Raw genomic sequence first — 22,996 nt, forward strand, 5'->3', positions numbered from 1 at the left:
CTCTTTTGGGTTGGTGACTCCAAAAATGCCTTAATATCCATTGCTGCTGGTTTCCACACACACAAGCCAATTAAAAAGAATTTATCAGACCTCCCTCAAAAATCTTTGGATTGAATCCCGAACAAATCTCGTCAATCTGGGGTACAATCCCAGACGACACTCGTTAACCTTGGGAACTATCCCGGACGAGCCCCCAATTTTGTCACAAACCAGCAACAAAAGAAACACACTGAGCATGATTCAGTGTTAAAAACTATTTTATTAATCACTACTTATGATAATACGTAAAATAAAAGTTAAAAAAAAAATGTTAGTATGTTAGAATTCAAGAATGTTAAACCTCGAACGTTAACCCCAAAACTAAACTCGTCGTGTGTGTGTGTGTGACAAAGTCCAAAACTCCCAGTTCCTGAATGGTTCTTAAAGTTCAGTTCCGCAAGCCATAAGGTGAAACATGAGCAAGGGCTTCTTCAACAACCACCGTTGTCTGAAGATAAGATGTAGATGTAGAAAAACATAGAGAGAGTACATACGAAATCCAAATGTTCCAGGATGGAACCCAAACGACACTTCAGTGTTTACTCGGTAGTGACTTCCTCACCCCGAAAAGCATCCGAACCGTGGTCGTCCACACACAAATACCTGTTTCCTTCTACAGGTCAGCAACAAAGTGAACTCCACCGGATTACTTCCAACTTCCATACATGGATTTCAGTGGCAAACACAGTTATTGTTTCTCATCCATCGATAGAGAAAACAAGCAGGCTGGTGTCTCTCTCCCTTCTCTTTCTCTCTCTCCTTCTTCTTCTGACTTCTTCAACAACGTCATTACGTCCTTTATCTTCTATTGACGTAAGCACGCCCCACACACACATACACACACACTCTCTATCTTAAAGGGACTTTCACTGAGTCCGTAACAATATGCTACAAGAAATGCCATTAGTGTCACATGTATAATCTACATTATGATAGCTTATTACAGTTATACAAAGACTAACAGTTGAACCTGCACTTACAATTTCAACATCACTCTGAGCATTCAAATAGCAATGAATCTGCAATACAGTGTATTTGTACAGCAGCACAATCAGAACACAGTAAGACTCCAATAATCCAACACACTTGGGAATTTAATGGTACTGGTCCAGCAAATTTTCAAAGCAATTGAATGTTATTCCAATGGATACTCCAACAAACTTTTAATCCTTTTTTTTTCAGAAAGATATTATACAGTAGTACATTAAAATTTCCAGCAAAACCATTAGGTTCAAGGAAGCGCAAGAAGCAGACACCCCACTTGTCAAAGGAAGCAGGGACCCAGAGAGTTTAAAAGGAGTGTAGGAATCAGCACACAATAAGCCAGATCCTGAACCATCAGAAATTCCAAACAAATAGATAATGGATTATTGGAGTTTTACTGTAGTAATGTAGCTCATCAACTTCAGTGCCATTCTGTGTAATTGCTCGAATTGGTTTTAGCAGAGAGCCACCTGTACTCACTCTGACATTTATGTCATCACTGGCAAATATCACCCCAATCCTCAATGGAGATGCCCTGCTGGTCAGCAAGGCATGAATGTGTAATACTGTTGCGCTGGACACAGAACAAAACTCTTATCTCAACCAAACAGGTGAAAAAAGCCTTACAACTAGTTAAGTCACACACTTGGCTTAGTCATCTGCAAAATCTAAAACATTGGAAAATCTTCCCAACATTGAAAGCATTTTGAAATGTTCAACTGCAGGTGGATCTGCTATAACGCAATAGTTAAGTCCTGAGAAACCTCGTTATAGAAAGTCACATTATACCAGAAAAGGCTGTCGTTTCCTTCAAAGCACAGGCTGTAGCCAGTGCAGCCCAATAATGCAAATAGTGTTCCCAAATCCATCAATCGTATTATAACCAATTTGTGTCATGGAAACACACATTATAGCAGAACTACCTGCACTTACATCAAACAGACTTAAAATTTAAGATGAAGTAATTTTAGTTGAATTCACAATTTTGAAACTAAAATACCATGAAAACTCAAACAATTAAACTTATTAATTCAACAAAATGTCAATTCATAGCACTTAGCATTCCTATTCTGACATTCCTCTCCTAAATTAGTGAAGATGCTGTCCAGTGCTACTTGTCTCTTACTGTAGACATTAAATATGCATTTCCTGTGTGATTGCTGTAGAATTGTTTCAACTTTAAGCTTCGCATCTCAACTGCATAAGGATTCACAAATTTCTTTGTACATAGGTGGGAATCCTGATTTTGATAGCACTTAAGGAAAATGTTAGCAGTTCTTCACAAAATTATAATGACAATATTTATCCAAGCCTGTGAAATTTCAATGAAATTCTCAATTTCCCCATCAGATGGCACTGCAATCATTTAGTTGATTTTGAAGTACATTCACTTACCTTCTATGGAGACATAACAGAAATTTCAAACACAAATGAAACTCAAAAATAGATCCAAACAAAAAAAAAAGACAATGGCTAGCAATACAGAATGTTGCCCATCCACCAGGTATGAAGTACCATTGGAACTGTACAAAATTGTGATGAAAACCCACAAACCAACAAAAACTATTTCTACAAATTGTGTAATGTGAACTGAGAATCCCAGCAGCAGTTCTGAAACAGAATGAGTAATGAGTGCTCTGATTGCACATCAATTCCAAAAGGAGACCATTATTAAGTGCGTTCTTGAGTGAATAAACCCTTAATACCTTGTAAAACTCTATTAACCAAACAATCTAACACTTGTAATCTCAACTCCCATTAGATGTCACAATGCAGGACTAATCTGCACAAGAAAAATCTTTTTTTTTAATTTTATTTACAGCGTGGTAACAGGCCCTTCCAGCCCAACGAGTCCGCACCGCCCATTTTAAACCCATATTAACCTACCCGTTCGTCTTTAGAATGTGGGAGGAAACCGGAGCACCCGGAGGAAACCCATGCAGACACAGGACAACGTACAAACTCCTTACAGACAGCGACAGGAATTGAACCCCGATCGCTGTAATAGCGTCACGCTAACTGCTATGCTACCGTACCGTGAATCTTATTCAGGGGCCCATGAAAGTTCACATGAAACTTATTACAGAGGGTTAATATTTATAATGGGGGAACTATTAGAAACAGTTACCTCTAATGATGTCATCATCAACAAACTAAATCCTTTAAAATGCATTTTTCCCATTAAATTCATTATCTAACACCCAAAACAAATTTTAAAAATCATACTTTTAATAATGTACATATTGAATTATTATATGCATTCTATTATTGAAATTATGAACAGCCTGCTGCCAAAATATAGAATTCAATTTCATTATCTCCCTCAATATTTAGAAAGAATATTTAAACATATTTGCATTTTTTTTAAAACATGTCTAATTGGCCATCACTTCCTCATTTGGAAATTCTGGCTGCTAAAGTTCAGAAAACAGGAAATTTACCCTTAAAAAAAATGACAAATGAGGCAAAATTGGGCAACCATAGTGTACAAGAGATGCTGCAAAAACAAAATCAGGGTTAAGAGACAACAGGCCGATACAAGTAACAAATGGGTTCTGTTTATACAGACACCCCTAAGTCAATTTTGTCCATATGTCAGAAAATACACAAAAATCACTTGATATGGTAACCATACATCTACAGTATTGTCATGAATGGCATCAAAAGCACATACGATTGATAAGAGAGAAATACTGAAAGTGGATTGAGAGGAAACTAGTTCTGCCAGTTGAAGGAATGAATGAATGAACAGCATGGTACATGTCAGTCTTCAGTCAATTTGATTCACTTCATATGATATCAAGAAATGGTTAAAAGCATTGGATACAGCAAAAGCTATGGACCCAGACAACACTCTCGGCAACTGTACTGAAGATTTGTGCTCCAGATCTTCCCACGGCCTTGGCCACTACAGCTACAATATTGGCATCTGTAGTTCAAGTACATTGCATTGTTCAAGTATTTTCTGTCTACAAGAAGCAGCATAAATCCCACCCAGCTAATTACCACCCCATTAGTTACTCTTGATCACAAGTAACGGAAGAGATAATCAATAGTGCTATCAAGCAGCACTTACTTAGCAACAACCTGCACAAGGGTTGGGTTTGGGCTGCCAAAGTCACTCAGCTCCTGACCTCCTTACAGCTTTGACCAAACATGGACACAAGAGCTGAACTCCAGAGGTGAAGTGAGAGTAACTGCCCAAATTTATTGAATTTAATTTAACATTTCCATACAATTCACCTCTATATTTAAATATAAACCAAATAAATTATGAATCAATTTTTATTGCATCTGGTTTAATTAAAGATTTATTGTAGTGTTTTTGCCTTCTTCAGATTACAGGCCTATATGCAGTTTCCTTCAGCAATCTCAGGCCTGTTGTGCCTCACCTCTGCAACACAGTCAAAGTTTTATTAACTACATGCTTTGGTATGCCCTACTTTGGTACAAAAAAAATAACATTGTGTGGTATTGTATTCATTTACTGCAACTAAGTTTGGAATAGTTTGTGTATTTCAACATCCCTGAGGTTACAGTGGGAAATAAAGGTGCCAAGAAGGTAACAGTTTATAATCAGGTTTAATTACCTGCAAAGTTCATAGTGGGAAGTAAGGTGAGGCAGTCTCGATTCGAGTGGGGGGGGGGGGGGGGGGGGGGGGGGGGGGGGGGGGGGGCGGGGGGAGGGGGGAAGAATGAGGAAGAAAATGAGAAACCAATTTGAGGCCAGGCAATTAAGCGAGTAACCTCAGGAAAAAAATAACCTCGATATAACAGTACGTATTGAGGCAGATCTTCTGCTGCTCTGATATCACTAGGTTCCTGCTCCTGATAACATTCTTTCCTCGATCCAACCTCAAAATCACATAGGAAAGACCCAGCGCAGCACCTCATTTGCCTCAGCTATTGACAGAATGGACAGAACAGCTTTAACTGCAGGCTAAAACTTCAAAACCACTTGGGACCTGTTCAAAAGTTAACCATTTAAAACTAAAACATATTTTAAAAAATATCAAATGACTTAAAAAAAGATACACATTTAAAAACAATTTAAAATGCTTAACTATACCAAATAAGAGATCTACTTGCCCTCATCCCAGAAGCCAGTTTCACTCATTTATTTTAATGGATTTAACCTAGCACAGGCTCAGCAAGCAGAAATCTGCACAAGTTGGCTTTGTGCTGGTGAAACCCATAAGGCCATTCATGCAACATCGGTGTCCTAATGCTACTTGTGCCAACCAACTGCAGATCAAGATGGCCCAACATCTTTTGAGAGCAGTTAAGAATACGTACAAATAAATTCAGTTCTGTCAACATTGCCCTCATCCAATGAACAAATTTTAAAAAGTAGCGATGTAAATCTTCACAGAGGTGTAATGGCTATAATACATTTATCAGTTGAACGTTCCTGAATAGTGGATCCAAGAATCTTCACAAAGGGATTTACTTTGATTTTGGAAAATAGTGTAAAATATGAAAAAAGTTAAACCCTATATTACTGCTTATCAGCTAATTCATAACTCTACCTAGAATTTAATTTGTACAGTCCAGCAGTATTGTGCTTTTCCAGCTATAGAAATGATCTGGATAGCCCTTCCGTTTAGTTAAGTGCTAAATATTTGGCAAAATCTGAGATGTTTCACAACTGGCAAAATACCAAACACAAGCTTTTTAACTTTTGGTTCACAGGAATTGTTTCCACTGACTAGGCAATTGCCTCATAGCAGTCAGTATGAGTAAAAACCTCCAAATTTACCAAGTAACAATTTTTTTTAAGAGGGATCTTTAAAATGAAAACCACTGTAGATCCTGGGCAACAGTAGAATTACAAATTAGGTAAAAATACATCAAAATGTTCACAGAAAGCATAGCATTAACTTTTCAAAATCGTGTGGCCTTATTTTCACAATGGCCAATTGCAGCCAGGCCATTCAGGTGCATGAAAATTTTAACATTTATCTTTCCACACAAAAAAAGCATCAGCAAATTAATTTCTGATATTAAACTCACCAATTAATGGGTTTTTTTCGAACATCCAAAACAATTAATGTTGTACTGGACTGCAAGCTATTGAGCAAAGCTTGGCTCCTCATTAGAAATGCCACACTGCTGTAAATCAAGTGCTGTAATTAAAATAAAAACATCGATATATGAATTTCATGCCACAAATGAAATGTTCATTGGTTCCACCAAGGTAATACTTCCATAGTATATGCAACAAAAGTAAGGCTCCAGGCTGTCAGGCAAGCCCAAAACCTCTTTTATTGCCTAACCAAGTCTCTTTCTACCCTTAAACCACATTATAACAGTGACTATAATTCAAATTTTAAAAAAATCAACTGATTTAGGGATATCCTGAGGTTATAAAAGGCAAAACAAAGACTTTTTCCATTTTTGTCATTTATCACCATCCATTCAACTTCCTTCTCTTGTATTTTATTTTCCCCACAAGTCCTTTTGTGCTAGTTGGCTCAATTAATCCTTACAGCTTTTAATTAGTCGTAGAATGTGGATATTGCTGGTAGGCCAAATTTTTTTTTGTCTGTTATTAACAACATTTGAAATGATGCTCCTGAACTACAGAAGTCCCTATAGTGGTCATGAGGTTGGGAAGTGCAAAGTTTTGCAGAAGTGATGAAGGAATGGCAATACAAGTCTCAGTCCAGATGGTGTGAGCCATGGAAGAAAATTCAGATGAATTGGTACCCCTTTGCCACTGTGCCATTATCTTTTTAAGAGTTTGTGGCTTTAAGTGCTGTCAAAGCAGCCTTGGCAAGTTGCAGCAATGCATTTTGCAGATGGTGCTCAATACAGCAACATGTTCCAATGCTATAAGGAACAACCATGAATATCGGATGGTGTTGAGCTTCTTAACTGCTGTAGCAACTATACTCAAAGCAAGCAGACTCCTCATGTCTCAGCTGGGAAGGTTGAGGGGAGGAAAAAGAAAAAATCAGGATGTGAATTACTATAACCAATTGCAAACCAGTTAATATCAGTAAATTCAGCCGAATAAAGATCAACTGTGCAAACTTTCTATTCTTTAGATTTCTCAGGGATGCCACAGTTAGTCTTAAACCAACAAAGCAAATGTTACTGAGGAGTTATACTGCACCTTTATGCATTTATGCTACATGAAATTCCTTTTAAACTGAAAGAATATCACAGCTTTACATTTAAGATGTATTTATATATCAGCATATCATTAAACTCAACTTGCCTTTCAGCCAGAGGTCATCTTTGAGGGCTTCTGCAAAAGCAATAGCTCCAGTATCACCAATTAGCGTGTTACAATTCATGGTAATACGACGCAAACCAGTCATACAATCTAAATCGGGATGCCTGTAACGAAGACTTTCTGCCCAAACCTCACTGTGCCTTTTTGTTGCTTGGTACTGCATGAAAACAGAAGGGTATGACTTTTTAAATATATTATAATTTAAAACAGCAATAAACATGAGTTGATCTGGTTGCTAAAACAGAAATAAAATAGATATTGTATAAGAAAAATATAAAAACCTGCCTTAATAACTTTGGTCATATGCTCTGCACCACACCATGTAAGATTGCAGCCTGTGAAGTTAACCGTTTTAATTGTTGCAGAATTCTTCAAACTCTTGCAAATTACTAAAAAGAAAAGTTTAGCAAAATATGAATTCTTAAACTTATAAGCTAATACACAAAATTTAATGTAGGATAAATACATCAAATCCAGTACACTTACTTTCCAGCCCTTCATCTCCTATAGGGCAATAAGCTAATGAAATGTTCTGCAGAGATTTTGTCTTGGATAAGCCCTGTAAGAAATGGATGATATATGAAATAAAATGTACTTAAAGCCACTGTACACAAACTAAATTAATAATCTCACTAGCAAGACTTCAACTGAGACCCATTCATGTTCATTTTTATCACCATTTTAACCGACTATATATTGATGAGAGAGGAAAGCAGAGAGAGACATGGGGCAAGGGTGCCAGAGAATGGGAGATAGAGCATGTGCAAGTCAGCAGGGTCTCAATGTTAAAAGAAATTAGCTAACTCAATTGTTGAAAAGAATGATTTAACCAGAAAAAATGGCCTTCATATGTGATCTGTGCAAAATAAAATGAAAGCTATACACTTCAATTTCTACGCAATTGAAACTGATCAATGAAATTATTGTTTTGCAGTCACTCCATTCTGATATATTGTTGATTGAATCAAACCAAGTAGTTGCTTTGGACTTTGAAAATAAGCAATTGGATTCATAGGATTCAGAGAGTCCTGGACAAGGGATGTAATTGATCAAATTTAGGCCATTCAGCAGTTGGAAAGCACTGGTTATGCAAATCATGCGAGAAATGTGAATACCTCACCCTTAAAAACCAGAAGGGGCAAGCCCTAATTTTTAATGAACTATGGTAGATAGGACATGGAGCTAAAGCAGGCAAATAAAACTAAGACACATTTCAATCTTAACCTTACTCATAGCAGAATACTCCATTCTAATTCCTAAGCTTCAAGTTTGAAAAGCTTGATAAGTACCAGGTAAAATCTGTGGTGTAAGCCTATATTTGATGTATTCCTTTTATTACCCACCATTCAGTTATTTGTCTTCCACAAGCATTCATTAAGTCAGCAGAAGAAATATCATTTCTATTAGGGGTGCTAGCAGTAGATAAATAACAGATATTACTCATATTAGATTTTTCTCCATGGTCCATATTTCTCACCTTTGTTAATACTATGAGATCACCATGCCTCAAAGGTAATCCTTGCAGCTCTAAGGACTTTAAAGCACTGGAAGCAATCATACAGTCTCTAATCGACCCACAGAGTTGAAGTGTACAGCCTTTTGAACGGATAGCTGCACACGTTTTCTGAAGTGTTGTTTATGTCTCTCACTCCCTTCAAGAAACAAAATCAAGAATAAGTATACTAATGCACTTGGATTTAATCTGAAAATATGTTCTTCAATCTGTGATAGTGTTCTTTAGTTTAATACACACAAATTGGAAAAAATATTTTGACAAGTCAACATGTACTTTTTCATTGTCAACTGAAACATATGTCCTTCGCACCCAATACTCTTGTTCTTAATTGCACGAATTGGTGATCTTCAGAGATCGCTTGGCAGATGAGGAGTTGGCAATTTAGGGAAGGGGAGAGACAAGCAACAGAGTGCACCCTTTAAGGAAGTAAACTTGGAAACTGGGACAAATATTCCTGCTTCTCCTGCCAACATAGTGCTGTAGATAGACTTATTGACTCCTTTTCTTGACAGGTTTTCCCTACCCCAGCAAACTCATCCCCCATGTGTTAAAAATTGAAAAAAGTGCAGGCAAGCAACTTTAAAAAGGTTCAATTACCAGTTTATCACTTAAGTGTGGTTTGGTCACCGCTCATTCATTAAAACAAAAACTGGCAAAATGTAAGTTGGGGGGCAAGATTGACATTAACATTTTGTTCAGCAAAGCTTCCTAGTCCAACTTGAGAGTTAAAATACCCTTCACCGTTTCTAATATAATCCAACAGGTGTTCTGATGTCAATATACCCAAGGACAACTCTTGAGCAAATATCACATGGGAACTCTCTGCTGATTTTGTAGCACATATTCTCAAGCTGTCTTGACTTCCCAGGATTAGATGAGTACATGTTGGTTATTAAGCTCATTTCATGTCTCTTCATTTCCTTCCTAGAATTTGATGTAAAGCCAATTTATCAGAACACCTTGATAGGGAGTAATGACTGATTCAGAGATCCTTGAAGCAAAGAATAATTTTCTCAAAAAATGCTAATTAGAGGCACTTTGAATAATTATCCCAGAATATTTCCATCTAAATAAAAAAAAACTGTTGCAATATTCCATTACATTATTTGTTCATTAATCCAAATTTTGAGATAATGTTCCTTCTTCTACTTTAACTATATTTATTTTTGAGGTTTTCTTTTTCCAAGAGAACCCCTTGGAATCCAAGATGATTTGATTCCACTTTGGTTCCATGGGTTCCAATGAGTGCTGAGGTCAATGTGGGGCCTGCAGAGATTGCCACAGATGGGGAATGTGGTGCTTGATGGGGCAAGGCAGAAGGGTGGTTTAGGAGGTAGTCTACTCCTTTCACCATCTTCCCTGGCATCTGTGTGCTCCTGATGCACTGATTCAAGCTTCTCAAGCCTTCCTCACAGTTTTCCATTTTGCGCAGTCAAGGACAGTGATTCCCATGAGTCAGCAGAAACACCACACTTCTTCAAGGTGGCTTTGATTACATCACTGAATGTCTGCCTGTTAATCTCTTGCTGAGACAGAGCATGAAAAACAGCATGTTTCAGGAGATTAGTATCATTGACGCAAGTTACATACCCTGCTCATCAGAGCAAAACAAGTGCAATCATGGCTGTTGTTGGTTCACTTTTCCTACCAGTGTACTTCAAGGATGCTGGCAAATTCCTCCTCTACTGTGCTATGTATCCCTCCTTTGTTAAACTATACATTATCATATGGCATTATTTATCCTATCTCGAACCCCTCCAGCTCTCAACTATTTAATGTGCTGATTGTGAATAAAGTGAAGCGTGATCTGGAAAATCCAAGCTATGTTTAAAACTTCCTATACAGAGCATTAGGTTCATCCTCTGACACAAGTCACTCATTGTCTTATCTCTACTTTTTCAGCGGCTGCAACTCTGTTCATATTTGATTTGCCTGGAATCCTTTGTCTTCAAGGTTGTAGAAGCCTTCATGATCCTGCGAAAGTGTGGATTATGAGGAGGGTATCAAGAGATGTCAGGGTGACTTAGATTAAGTGATGGGGCAAGGAATTTGCAGATGGAATAAATTGTGGAAAAATGCTAAGTCATTTGCAACAGAAACAAAGGCATGCAGAATATTTGTGTTTTAAATTAAAGACTGAAAAGTGTTGATATTTACCAGAATCTGGATATGCTTGTAAACAAATTGTTGAAAGTTAAAATGCAGGTACACCAAGCAATTAGGGAGACAACAGATATGCTGGCCTTCCCCGCAAATGGATTACAGTGCAAGAAGATTAGAGTTTTGGATCGATGGCCCAGAACTCTGGCTGCTAGCCCTGTTATTTAAGCCATTTCAATTTGTGTTTTCTGAATGCAACACATTGGATCTACAAGTGGGTTGACAGAAGAATTAAAGACCACTAAACGTGAACTGGCAGCAGTGATAAGAGTGCAAGAGGGATAGTACAGCATACAAGGCAAATAAAAACCCTGGAATTTCAGATTTTTCAGTAATTTAGAGGGGAACTTGAACAATGCAAGTATAGGCAAAGGACCATATTATCAGGAAGGGACAACCAAATGCTTTTAAGTTTGAAAAAGTGTTTCAAAAGATGAAGGCAATCAGTGGAAGGAGATATGCAAGTATCAGAATTTGAAAAATGCTGCAATGTTCCTTAAACTTCTTTCCTTTCTGTCCTACACATTTACCCATGTTGAAGTTCCTACTATGTGTGCATGCTGCTGAACTACTACATATCATTATTTTTATTGCAGGCATTACGTAACACGTTGACATGTTATTTAACATTACAATGTCCAGTGATTCCTTCAGTGATCCCGAGTTCCACAAACATATCACTTAACTTTCCAATGTAAACCATACATTTACAGCTTTGCATTTAAAAGAGTCTTTCATTAAATTAAAGCACCCCAAAATATCGCACAGCCAATGAAATACTTTTGATGCAAGATCACTGTTGCAATACATGACCCAACAGCCATTTTGAGCAGAAAAACAAAGGACTGCAGACGCTGGAATCTAGATGAAAAACATGATGATGCTGGAGGAACTCAGCAGGTCAGGCAGCATCCATGGAGAAAAGCAGGCGGTCAATGTTTCGGGTCAGGATTCTTCTTCAGGAGCCATTTTGAGCATATGATGACAGAAATGATATGTGATAATGATCTGACAATCCTTTCCATTAATCATGACTAAAGCATTAGTGTTGGCAAGGGTATCAGAATAATTCTTTCCCCCTCTTAGAAGTAATATGAGATCTTTTATGAAAAAAACTGACTGAACTTTGGTTTAACATCTCAACAAAAACCGTCAGCCATGTTGGTACATCACTTCTAAATAATCCACCAATATTATAGTCTCGATTTTACATTTCTGCTCAAATTCCTGAATTTGGGACTTGAACCTATACTTTTTGAAGTGAGGGTGCCACCAACTGAGCCATTGGTATCTCAATTAGCTTCAAAATTAATTTACAAACCATTCACAGCTTTTACAATGCTTGTATCCATACAAGAATGAACTCAACAAATGAATTTCCATATAGAAATTGCAGAGTGTACTTTAAAATGTTAGTAAAGAAATTTACTAATTGTTTTAAAATACACTCTGCAGCTAGAAGAGCCATTGTCTCACAGTGCCAGAGAACCGGGTTCAATCCCAACCTCTGATTATCCAGAGGTTACACGTTCTTCCTGTGACTGTGTGAATTTCCTCCAGGTGCTCCAGTTTCCTCCCACATTCCAAAGACGTGCAGACACAAGAGATGTTGGAAATCTGGAGCACCACACAAAATGCTGGAGGAATTCAGCGGGTCAGGCAGCATCTATGGTGTGAAATAGACAGTTGACAATCCCAGACCTGATGAAGAGTCGCGACCCAAAACATCAACTGTCCATTTCCCCACAGAGATGCTGCCTGACCCACTGAATTTCTCCAGTATTTTGTGTGTTGCTCCAAAGATGTGCAGGTTGGTATGTTAATTGGTCACACTAAATTGTCTCTAGTGTAGGTGAGTAGAAGAATGTGGGGAGGGATTAATTAGATTAATGCAAGATTACTGTAAATCGGTGGTTGATGCTCAGACTCGGTGGGCCAAAAAGCCCGTTTTGGTGCTGTATCTCTCTATGACTCTACGAGACAACCAATTCATGGAAAATAAAAATCAAAATGGGGTAGAGGAGTAATAGGGAACTGGTGCATAAATCATTAGAAAAATGAATGGGGTTAAGGAAGTCATCAAAAATGCAAACAATATAGTAGGGTCAATACCTAGTTAAGCAGAATTCATTAGTTGGAAACGTAAATCAAAAAATATCTAGTTAACTCACAAAGAAACTTGGTTACATCACACCAAAGGTTATTGTCCTCAATTCCGGTCTCCATATTACACAAAGGATAAAGAGGCATTGAAGTAGGTACAAGAAATTTTGCAATACCAGAATATTTAGATTAGAACCATCTAGAGAGACAAAAATATGGAGCTCTTTCCTCACGAGAAAGTTGAGCAATGGCCCGAGAGGGACAATGTTGATGTTTCCACTTGTCCAGAAGTTCAAAACCATGAGCCACAAATACGTAATAAATATTAAATCAAAAAAGGAACACAGGAGAAATGTCTTTACCAGCCAGAAGTGAGACACTGATAAAATTCACTATTACCTTTGATGCACTAGCAAAACCTTTGGTAGATTGAGGAAAAGAGTATTTGAAAATCAAGACCTCAGATCTAGCACAAAACTAATGGTCTACCAAGCAGCAGCAACTCCTGTCTTCCTAAATGCTTCTGACTATGTACATAGACACCTATAAAGATACCACCAATGTTCTGAAAAGTCTCCAAATTTACTGAGAAGCAACATCATTGCTCGCTCCCAGGCCAATTGTTGAAGCACTTGAGGCCCTCACTATACTGTCAGCTACATTGGACAGGCCACATTGTTGACATGCCTGATGTTGGACTCCCAAAACAGACAGCCTATTCTGAGCTCTATCACAGGAAGTGATTACCAGATAAACAAAGAAAAAGATTCAAATATGTGCTCAAAACCTCCTTGAAGAAATGCAATATTCGCACTGAGAATCTCTGACCCATGACCACTTGAAATGACTAAGAATTCAGGGTGGTATTGAGAACCCCAAATCCATTCATCAGAACTACTTAGAAGTAATATGAAATCAGCACAAGGAGTGCACCATCTCACAGCCAACCAATCCTCCCATCTGGCATCTCCTGCCCAATCTGTGGGTGAGTCTGCGATTCCCACATTTGCCTCTTCAGCCACCTCAGAACCTAAAAATAGTAGAAGCATCTTCCATCCCAAAAAAGATAACTGTCTGAAGAAGAAAAATAACCCAAGGAATCAATGATGTACATAACACAGAAGCATTTAAGGAAAACTATTAAAATATATTGATAAAATGTGATGAAATAAAGTGGGAATAAAGGCTCATATAAGCATTAATGTATGTTATGAAACTGCTGGACTGACTGGCCTATTTGTGCGAGAAATGCCAAAGTTCCCTCTGATTTTTCAACCACTGCAGCAGCAGTCATTTAAAATAAGTTGTTATCTTAAACAATAAAACAGCAGATGCCGGAATCTAAAACAAAAACAAATGCTGGAAGAACTCAGCTGGTCGAGCAGCATCTATGGAGTGAGAAGCCTGTTAATATTTTATGTGAAGACTCTTCAACAGAACTGAGAAAGCAAGTTAGTCTAAATGACAGAGAAAATAATTGAGGGCAAGAGGTGGAACAAAGGAAATGTCAACAATAAGGTGAAACAATGGACAGTTGAGCTCTTTTGTCTGTGTGATATTTTGTTAACGTTGTGAAATCTCGGTAACGTCTGGCCGACTGGGATGTGCTGAGCAGGCCAGAATATACAAATAAAAAAAAGTTCCGCCAGATTCAACATAATCCCACCACTGGTCAACATCTTCCCCTCTCCTCCCCTTTGTGCATTTTGCAGGGACCACTCACTTAATGACTCCCTGGTCCACTCTTCCATCTCCACCCACCATTCCCCATCCCACAACACCTTCCGATGCAACTGGAGATGCAACGCCCATCCATTCACCTCTCCCCTTTCCAGCATCCAAGGACCCTAATTCCAAATAAAGCAACGGTTCACTTGTACTCCTTTCAATCTAGTCTATTATATTTAGTGATCATAATGTCGCTTCCTCCGCACTGGTGAAACCAAATGCAGATTTGGTGATCACTTTGTGGAGCACATGCATTCAGTCCATGGGACTGACCCGGAGCTTCTGGATGCCTCCATTTCAATTCAGCAACCCACTCATCATCCAGACACAGGGCAGTCTGCAGGACTCCATATTAAATTCCCCAACTTCAGAAAACTTACTCTTTCTTTCTGTTTGTATCAGGACTGGTCATTTGTACATGCCATTCTTCTCTCCCCTACCCCCAGCTTTTTCATTTGTATATTCTGGCCTGCTGAACATGTCCCAGTAGGCCAGACAAAGAAACTTAACTGTCCATTCAATGCTATCCAAAATTTCTTTCTATTACTGACATTCCCTTTGTTCCACCCATGGCCTTCCCCACCTTCTCCGGTACTTCCACAAACTTGCTTTCTCTCTTTTTCATTTCTGATCAAGGGTCTTCGACCTGAAATGTCAAATGGTTTCTCTTTCCACAGATGCTGCTTGACTGGCTGAGTTCTTCCAGTATTTCTGTTTTGGTTTAAGCTTGTTTTCTTACCTGTTTCTCCAAGACCAGGCTGGTAGTAACTCCTAATTGCAAGAAAAGCTAAATGCTTGTTAATACTGATGGAACTGAAAATTGGTGTCCACTCAGATAGCTTGATCCTATCACCATTAATATCCAGGACACCTCGATTTAAGTTAGTCTTCACTGCTTTTAAAGGAACTAGGTCATGGAGAGCACACAAATGTTCATAATGCGATTCAAAATCCAAAGGCCCCCGCTGCCGCAACTGAGTTGATTCAATCATTTTATGCAAGAGCCTAGGGGAAGAATGAGAGAAAAAAAAAGTCATTATTTTCATCTGAAAGATTTCAAACTCTCCCAAGCACTAAAATTAGGAAATAAATACAAAGCAATGCAGAGAAAAGTTAAAGATCTGCATTTAATTTCATAACATGGCACAGAACATGCAATATAACTCTCTCTCAAGAGGAACTCCAAGTTAACTCATGAAATTTTACAAACTCAGGAATCCAAGACTATCATCTTTTGTTACAGACTAAGTATTATTCACTTTCTTACCCTTAACCCTTGTAAACTTTCCTCTACTTCAAAAATGTCTAACTGACAGCAAGGTAAAAACCTTGCAACAGAAATAGAAAGAAGGAATTTGGGCACCATGGAATCTTCCCGAATAACATTCCAGCAACTGAATGATCAAACGTACAGCAAATATAGAAAGTATTTTTATTCTCTTCATCTGAGAGAACCCAAGTTCTCTCATGCCCATAGCTTTCCAGACCCACCTCCTCCAGCTCCCCGTTACCCAGATTCTTTCCCCTCCCCCCACTAATCTGGTTCCACTCACCATCTTCCTTGTTTACCAGATTCCAGAATCTGCAGTCCTTTGTTGCCTCCATTTATCACTTTCTGGGCTCTGTCTTAACCTCCATCCTTGCCTCCCTGGCTCCATCTGCCCATCCTCACTTGGTTCCACCTATCACCTGCCAGCTCCTGCCACACCCTTCCCCCTCACTTCTTTACATTGGCCATCTCTCCTCTGTATTCTCAGTCCTGATACAAGGTCTTGACCTTCACAGATGCTGCTTGACCTGCTGAGTTCCTCCAACAGTTTCTTGCTTCCCTTTTTTAAATGTATCGTTTGCACCTCTTTAACAGGGGAGCTCTCTTACTTATTTGATTTCTGATTGCTATTTCAGTTATCTAAATTCTGAAAACGCTTACACATGCGCCCCCCACCCCCATGCTAATGTCTGAACATCGAGAGATGTGCCAAAAAAGGCTCTCAACATCCTTAGAATGTTCAAACAATGAAGCTCAACTCTGGGTGTACGAAATATCTATTGCTTAATGGCATCATTCTTGCTTCTGAGAAACAAAACACTCATGCAAGAACAGGAAGACCAAGCTGTCAAAACCAAGAGTGTTAAGAGACAAGCGTATCCCTTGTTAAAAATCTAAAATCATAGCTTTGTTAAAGGGAAGCTGTAATGTATTGATTGAAATAGTCAAATCATTTCTGGCTCTCTATCCAATGTACTGAACTTAAAAGCGTTACGCTTGCCTTCAAAGATTTTTCAAACATACTAACAATGTCAAACAGGACTCAATTGTAATACCCTCATCTGAGTGAAATGGTACAAGTTCCATTCAAGGGATTTGAGCATAAAAATCAAAGTTAGCACCCTTGTGCAGTACTAAAGGAAATGCTGAGAGTGGAGTCTTTCAGAAAAGATTTTAACTCAAGATTTCCTCTGTCCTTACAGCTATTTTTGATTTAATTTTAGAGAATGAGGTTAGACAGATGGAAGGAGTTTCAATGAAGATATTTGTGGTTGTCATCATAATTCAGTCAGAACGTAGAACAATGCAGAACTGGAACAGGCCCTTTGGGCCATCATGTCTGTTTCGAGCATGAAGCCAATCTAACTAATCCCATCTACCTGCACATGATCCACATCCCTCTATTCCCTGTCTCTTCATCTGTCTGTCTAAACACCTCTTAAACATTGCTATTGTATCCGTTTCTATTACCTCCCCTGGCAGCATGTTCCAGGAACTTACCACATTCTGTGTAAAAATAAAGTTTGCATCTCCTTTAAACTTTTCACCTTTCGCCTTAAACCCACGCCCTTCAGCCCTGGGAATTTCCACCCTGGGAAAAAGATGCTATCAACCCTATCTATGCCTCTCTTGATTTTATATACTTCCATCAGATCACCTGTTAGATTCAACATAGTTAAGGAAAAGACAAAATTATAAAGGTTCTAATTTGGGGAAGGAAGGCTGAGAAGTGAAAATAGACTGCACAGAGTTGAAGGTAAACCAGTGTCACAGCAGTGGGAGGTATTTAAGGAGATTAAAAAGATTCAGACTAAACATGTCCCCACAAACGAAAAGGATCAGATCTATAGCTCCCTGGATAACATGGGAGTCAGAGATTTGGTAAGACACACAAAGGCAGTTACATCAGACACAGAGTTTAATACAGCCAGAAGCCTAGAAGAACACAGAAAGTGTAGGATGAAATTAAAAAGGAAGTTAGAAAAGCACAGAGAGGGCATGAAAAATATCAATGTACAAAATAAAACATTGGATTTTTGTTGATAAGTAGGTAAGATAAGATAAAATATCTTTATTAGTCACATACACATCGAAACACACAGTGAAATGCATCTTTTGTGTAGTGTTCTGGGGGCAGCCCGCAAGTGTCACCACACTCTGGCACCAACATAGCATGCCCACAACTTCCTAACCTGTATGTCTTTGGAACGTGGGAGGAAACTGGAGCATCTGGAGGAAACCCATGCAGACACAGGGAGAACGTACGAACTCCTTACAGACAGCGGCTGAAATTGAACCCGGGTCTCTGACGCCGTAATAGTGTTGCACTAACCGCTACACTACTGTGCCTACCGTAAGCAGCAAGAGGATAATAAAGGATAGAGCAAGGCCTTTTAAGGACCAAAATGGTAAGCCGCACGTGGAGGCAGAAGACGTAGGCGCAGTTCTTAATGATTACTTTGTGGCAAACTTCACAATAGAGGATGCTGCACTGTAGTTAAAGAAGAGTATGAAATATTTAATGGAATAACAGTAAGAGTGGAAGTATTAAGGAGTTCATATAAATCACTTGGCTGTTAAAAGAAAGAAAGGAAATTGCAGAGGTTTTGACCATCATTTCTAACACTCCTGGTTCCAGGAGGGGTGCCAGAATATTGAAGAACTCCAAACATTGCACCATTGTTTCAAAAAAGGAAGAAAGGATAAACCAAACAGCTTAACGCCAAATACTGCCAAATTATTGGAATCAATTCTGTAGAACAGTGGAAGTCTTCAATTTAAAAGGCACTGATTAATGAAGGATAGTCAGGACTTTCCTTAAATTATTGCAGACTAACTTAATTAAATTCTTTAAGGTAGTAAAAAAAGAGGGCTGATAAGTACTGAGTATTTGATGTAGTCTGTTGATTTTATCAAGGCTTTTGACTAAATTCTTAATGGCAGGCTGGTAAAAAGAATGGCTAATTGGATCCAAAATTGGCCTGGTGATAGGAAGCAAAAGAGAACAGTTGATGGGTTTTTTTTAAGACTGCAAGGCCATTTCCAAAGGCGTCACAGAAGGCTCAGCACAGGGAACTTTAATCTTTATAATATAAACTAATAATTTACAGGATAATTTTTTTTTAAAAACCCAAAGGATGGTAGAAATCTGGAATTCTCTGCTCAAAAGGGCCATAAAGCCATCAATTCCCACATTTAAAAATAGTTAGATGTGGACTTAAAGAGCTGCGACACGCAGACCAAGTGTATAAAGGTGGGATTAGGCAAGGTAGCTCTTTCTCATGTGGCATCAGGAACTAATTCATTTAAAAATTCATGTTTTCAGGGATTTAGATCAAGATCCATTTGTCCTCTCAAGTAGAAGACCATGAAAAAAATACAGGGGAGCCATTCCTGGCAACCTTCCAATCTACTTTTAATACTTTAAACTTTTCCTAATCAAAATCTGCTCATACAGCCAGCTACTAGGATTAGCAGTTTTACTTTTTGACACTTTGAGAAACTATGCATCATACCTTGCCTGAAGTTTTCAGTTTCTTGCCAAAATGTTTCTTCAGATTTGGCATGCCTTTTACTTTGGTGAACTTCTTGATGCACATATTATTACCCGCAATCAAGCAGTCATAAGCCGTTTCAATGGTCAAAGCAGTATATTGACCATTAACTTTCACTTTAATGTTAAAATCACTGCGTTCACAAAAATCATTGCCACTGGCATATGCACTGCTTCAGCCTTTCTTACTCCACATTAGCTTCAATATTCTGCAAGAGTCTTCTCTGTGGCATCGTTTCAGTATTGGATTTGCATTGATGCTGACATTATTCTGGTTTGTAATACTGGGTCCAGCCTTGCACACAAAGGCTATATGCCCTGTCTTGTTGCAGTTGAAGCATTTCACTGCTTTTAACTGGTGTACCTGTACTGAATGATCTCAACTACATCAGCAGTAGGTTTTCCTACAACTCTCATCTGGCCCTACTGTACGACATGACCCCAAAACAATAAACATCCATTCTGGGAAATGCTGACCACTCTCATATCTAAGGGATACCTCTAAATAAAGTGGACATTGTTTAGAGGTATCCCTTGGCTTCAACGCCACTGCATTGCCTCTGCACCTTAAGATCAAGGTCTCATATTCAGCATAAAGTTCATGGTCTATCAAGGAGCAATGATGCCCGTCTTGTTGAAGGCATCTCAAGGAACTGCAGAGGTACCACCAATGCTGTCTCTGCAAAATCTTCCAAATCCACAGATAGGGCAAGTGAACCAACATCAACAATCTCTGTCAGGCCAAAATCCACAACATCAAAGCTTTGATTACACAAAACTGGCTCCAATGAGCAGGCCTCATCACTCACAGGCTCAGGCATAGCAGGAGATTGTTGGGTGGACAGAGGAAACAATTTAAGGATGTTCTCAAAGCCTCATTCAGAAAGTGCAACATCCCAATAACTCCTTGAAATTTTTGGCCCATGACCAAGTGGTAGCATTTGGAGAGGCACTGGGAGCCTTAAGTCCCTTCAATGGAACCATGCAGAAGCAGGCCAGCTTAAATTGTGGAAGCAGTGCGACAGCTCTAAAATTAACCACCCATTCACTCCAAAAACTCCAGCTTATGCTTGAGTTTGTGGGACACACAATGACCTCATCAGCTAGCTCAAAACCCAGAGAACTGGAAAGTGAGCAAAATAGGCTATGAATAAGGAAGAGGACACTAACTCGTCCCAATTCAGGAATATGTCAAAATTGTAGTGATAAGACAGATTCTTCAACACAACTATAACATCACTTGCAGTACCACCTAACCTTTGGCTTCTGGTCCCCATCTCTTAGCCTTCAATTGATCTTGAAATATACTGGATTAATGTGAATCCCTCTATTATGTCAGAATGAAACACTTTTTTGTAATATACTGTAGGTATCCAAGTACCACTTGGATAATAAGGTTTTAAGTAAAATTGTTTTCATATATTCTCACATGGCATCCTGGTGATCAGGAAATTTTGTCTTTGCCCTCAACTTCAACAATACTGTTTATCCACAAGCGTTTTATCAAAGACACCAAGACTCCCAATGTAAATGAACACAGTCTGGGACACCATCTTTCCCACTCAAGTAGAGAAACAGTTGTACACACTGAAATTTATCAGTACTGATGTCCCCTTTCAGTATATTATTTTTAATTTTGCTAAGTGCAAAATTGCTTCTCAAAGCCTATTTCAAGATTCTAAAATAAAGGGCTGTTAGAATAGATGAATTCAAAGTCAATTCAAGCACAAAAGGAAAAAGGGAAGGAAAGACTGAAATGAAAAAAACACTGCAAAAGCAGCAACAACAAAGAATGAGAACCAAATAGAGTTTCAGGCTTGGCTGACCACCAAATGAAAGATTCTTTGACATCAGAAAAGAACAACAATTAACTTGAAATCTACGGAACCAATTATTTGATGGCACTCAATGCAGCGGTAATCCAGAGAGGTTCCAAAGATCCAGAGAGCCTATGAACAAGCTAGTGTAGGGGTTCGAGACCAAATTGATGGGGGGGGGGGGGGTAGATGCCCTGTATGGGGATCTTGGGAGGGGGTCTGTAGAGTGGGGACGCCGAGACCGGGGTATGGGCTACAAATGTCGTTGCGGGGGCGGGGGAAGAGACCTGTTCTCTTATTTTTATTGGAGGGGGGCAAAGAGTGGGTGCTAAGGCCGAATAGCGTTGGGTGGGGGAGATACAGAGGCCAAGTTATTGGGGGGCGGGGGCGATGGACGGGAGGCAAATAGGACCTGAGCATCATCCCACCACGTCCGAACATCAGGGCAGTCCAGCGGGCGTGAGCAGGTTCTTGCCGACACCAGCCGAGTCCTTCTGTCTACACTGACGCGGGCTGATGCGACTCCCCACCGGGAACCGAGGAGCGGAGAAATTAAATAAGCAAAACTTCACCAGCCCCCGCCCCCAAAGAAACAAAACCTCCATACTGCAACTCCCAGCTCGCCGCCTCTCCTTAGCTCCTTGTTGCGACAAAGAACCTCGCCGCAAAGGCCGCTGAAGTGCAACGACCCTCACCTGGCGCCGGTGTGAAGACAGCTCAATGGCCCCGGCCCCGCGGGCACAGTCGCACTCGCGCTCCAGCACGCGCGCCCGCCGTCTCCTTGGTTTCCAACCGCATCTCTCAAGATGGCGCCTGCCCTTCCCGTCAGTCCCTGCTCGAGCCACAGAGCGGCAGCGTTGACGGTTGCAGGCGAGTCGGCTGGAGATGGGAGCGCGGTGGGAGGTGTTGGCAAAGATCCCGAAATGTCTGCAGTTGGCATCCGAACGCCATTGCCATCAATGAAGTAATATTAAGTTAAATATCAATGTTAAGTTACTGTTGTATTGGGCAGACAGCTCGCTCGCTGCAAGAGCCCACAAACGGCAGAATCTGTTTTCAAGCAATATTGATAAATAATGGCCTAGAACATCGGAGATAACTTGCCTTCTCTTCATGGTGGTTTGGGATTGAAGAGAACAGCATTTGAACCACACGCCTCATCAAAAAGGCAACAGATTTGTATTCCCTCAGTCGTTCACTGCAATGTCATAGAGTTGTAGAACAACAATGGCACGCTGATCTTTTGATCCTCTACACTAATCCCATTTGCCCGCATTGGATCTGTAACCTTGTATGATTTGCCGATTCAAGTGCCTGCCCAAATGTTTCTTCAATGCAGTGATTGTATCTGATTCCACCACCTTTGGCAGTGAGTTCCGGATGTCAACCACTATCTGTATGTAAAAAAAAGTTCCCCACAAATCTGCTTTAAACTGCTTCCTCTCACCTTAAACCAATGCCCTCTTGATGCCCTTACAATGGTGGGAAAAGGTTCAGCCTTCTTTGCCCCAGAGAAAACAAACCCAACCCTTCCAATCTCTCCCCATAACTAAATTCCTCCATTCCAGGCAATATCCTTGTGAAT

The 22,996-nt window shown here is 39.5% G+C and overlaps 1 protein-coding gene across 1 annotated transcript in view; it reads right to left on the bottom strand.

The window, feature by feature from the left end:
• Positions 1-22,230, bottom strand: part of cep78 (centrosomal protein 78) — a 74,472-nt gene extending 52,242 nt beyond the window's left edge. Inside the window, 9 exon segments of the mRNA XM_052019161.1 lie at positions 6,041-6,114; positions 6,116-6,149; positions 7,247-7,421; positions 7,550-7,653; positions 7,751-7,823; positions 8,742-8,888; positions 12,877-12,905; positions 15,511-15,776; positions 22,107-22,230. Coding sequence (XP_051875121.1) covers positions 6,041-6,114; positions 6,116-6,149; positions 7,247-7,421; positions 7,550-7,653; positions 7,751-7,823; positions 8,742-8,888; positions 12,877-12,905; positions 15,511-15,763 — 889 coding nt within the window. The 5' untranslated portion in view covers positions 15,764-15,776; positions 22,107-22,230.
• Positions 22,231-22,996: the final 766 nt, after the last annotated feature.

The sequence above is a fragment of the Pristis pectinata genome, chromosome 7, assembly GCF_009764475.1.
Source record: "Pristis pectinata isolate sPriPec2 chromosome 7, sPriPec2.1.pri, whole genome shotgun sequence".
In the NCBI taxonomy this organism is placed as follows: Eukaryota; Metazoa; Chordata; class Chondrichthyes; order Rhinopristiformes; family Pristidae; genus Pristis; species Pristis pectinata.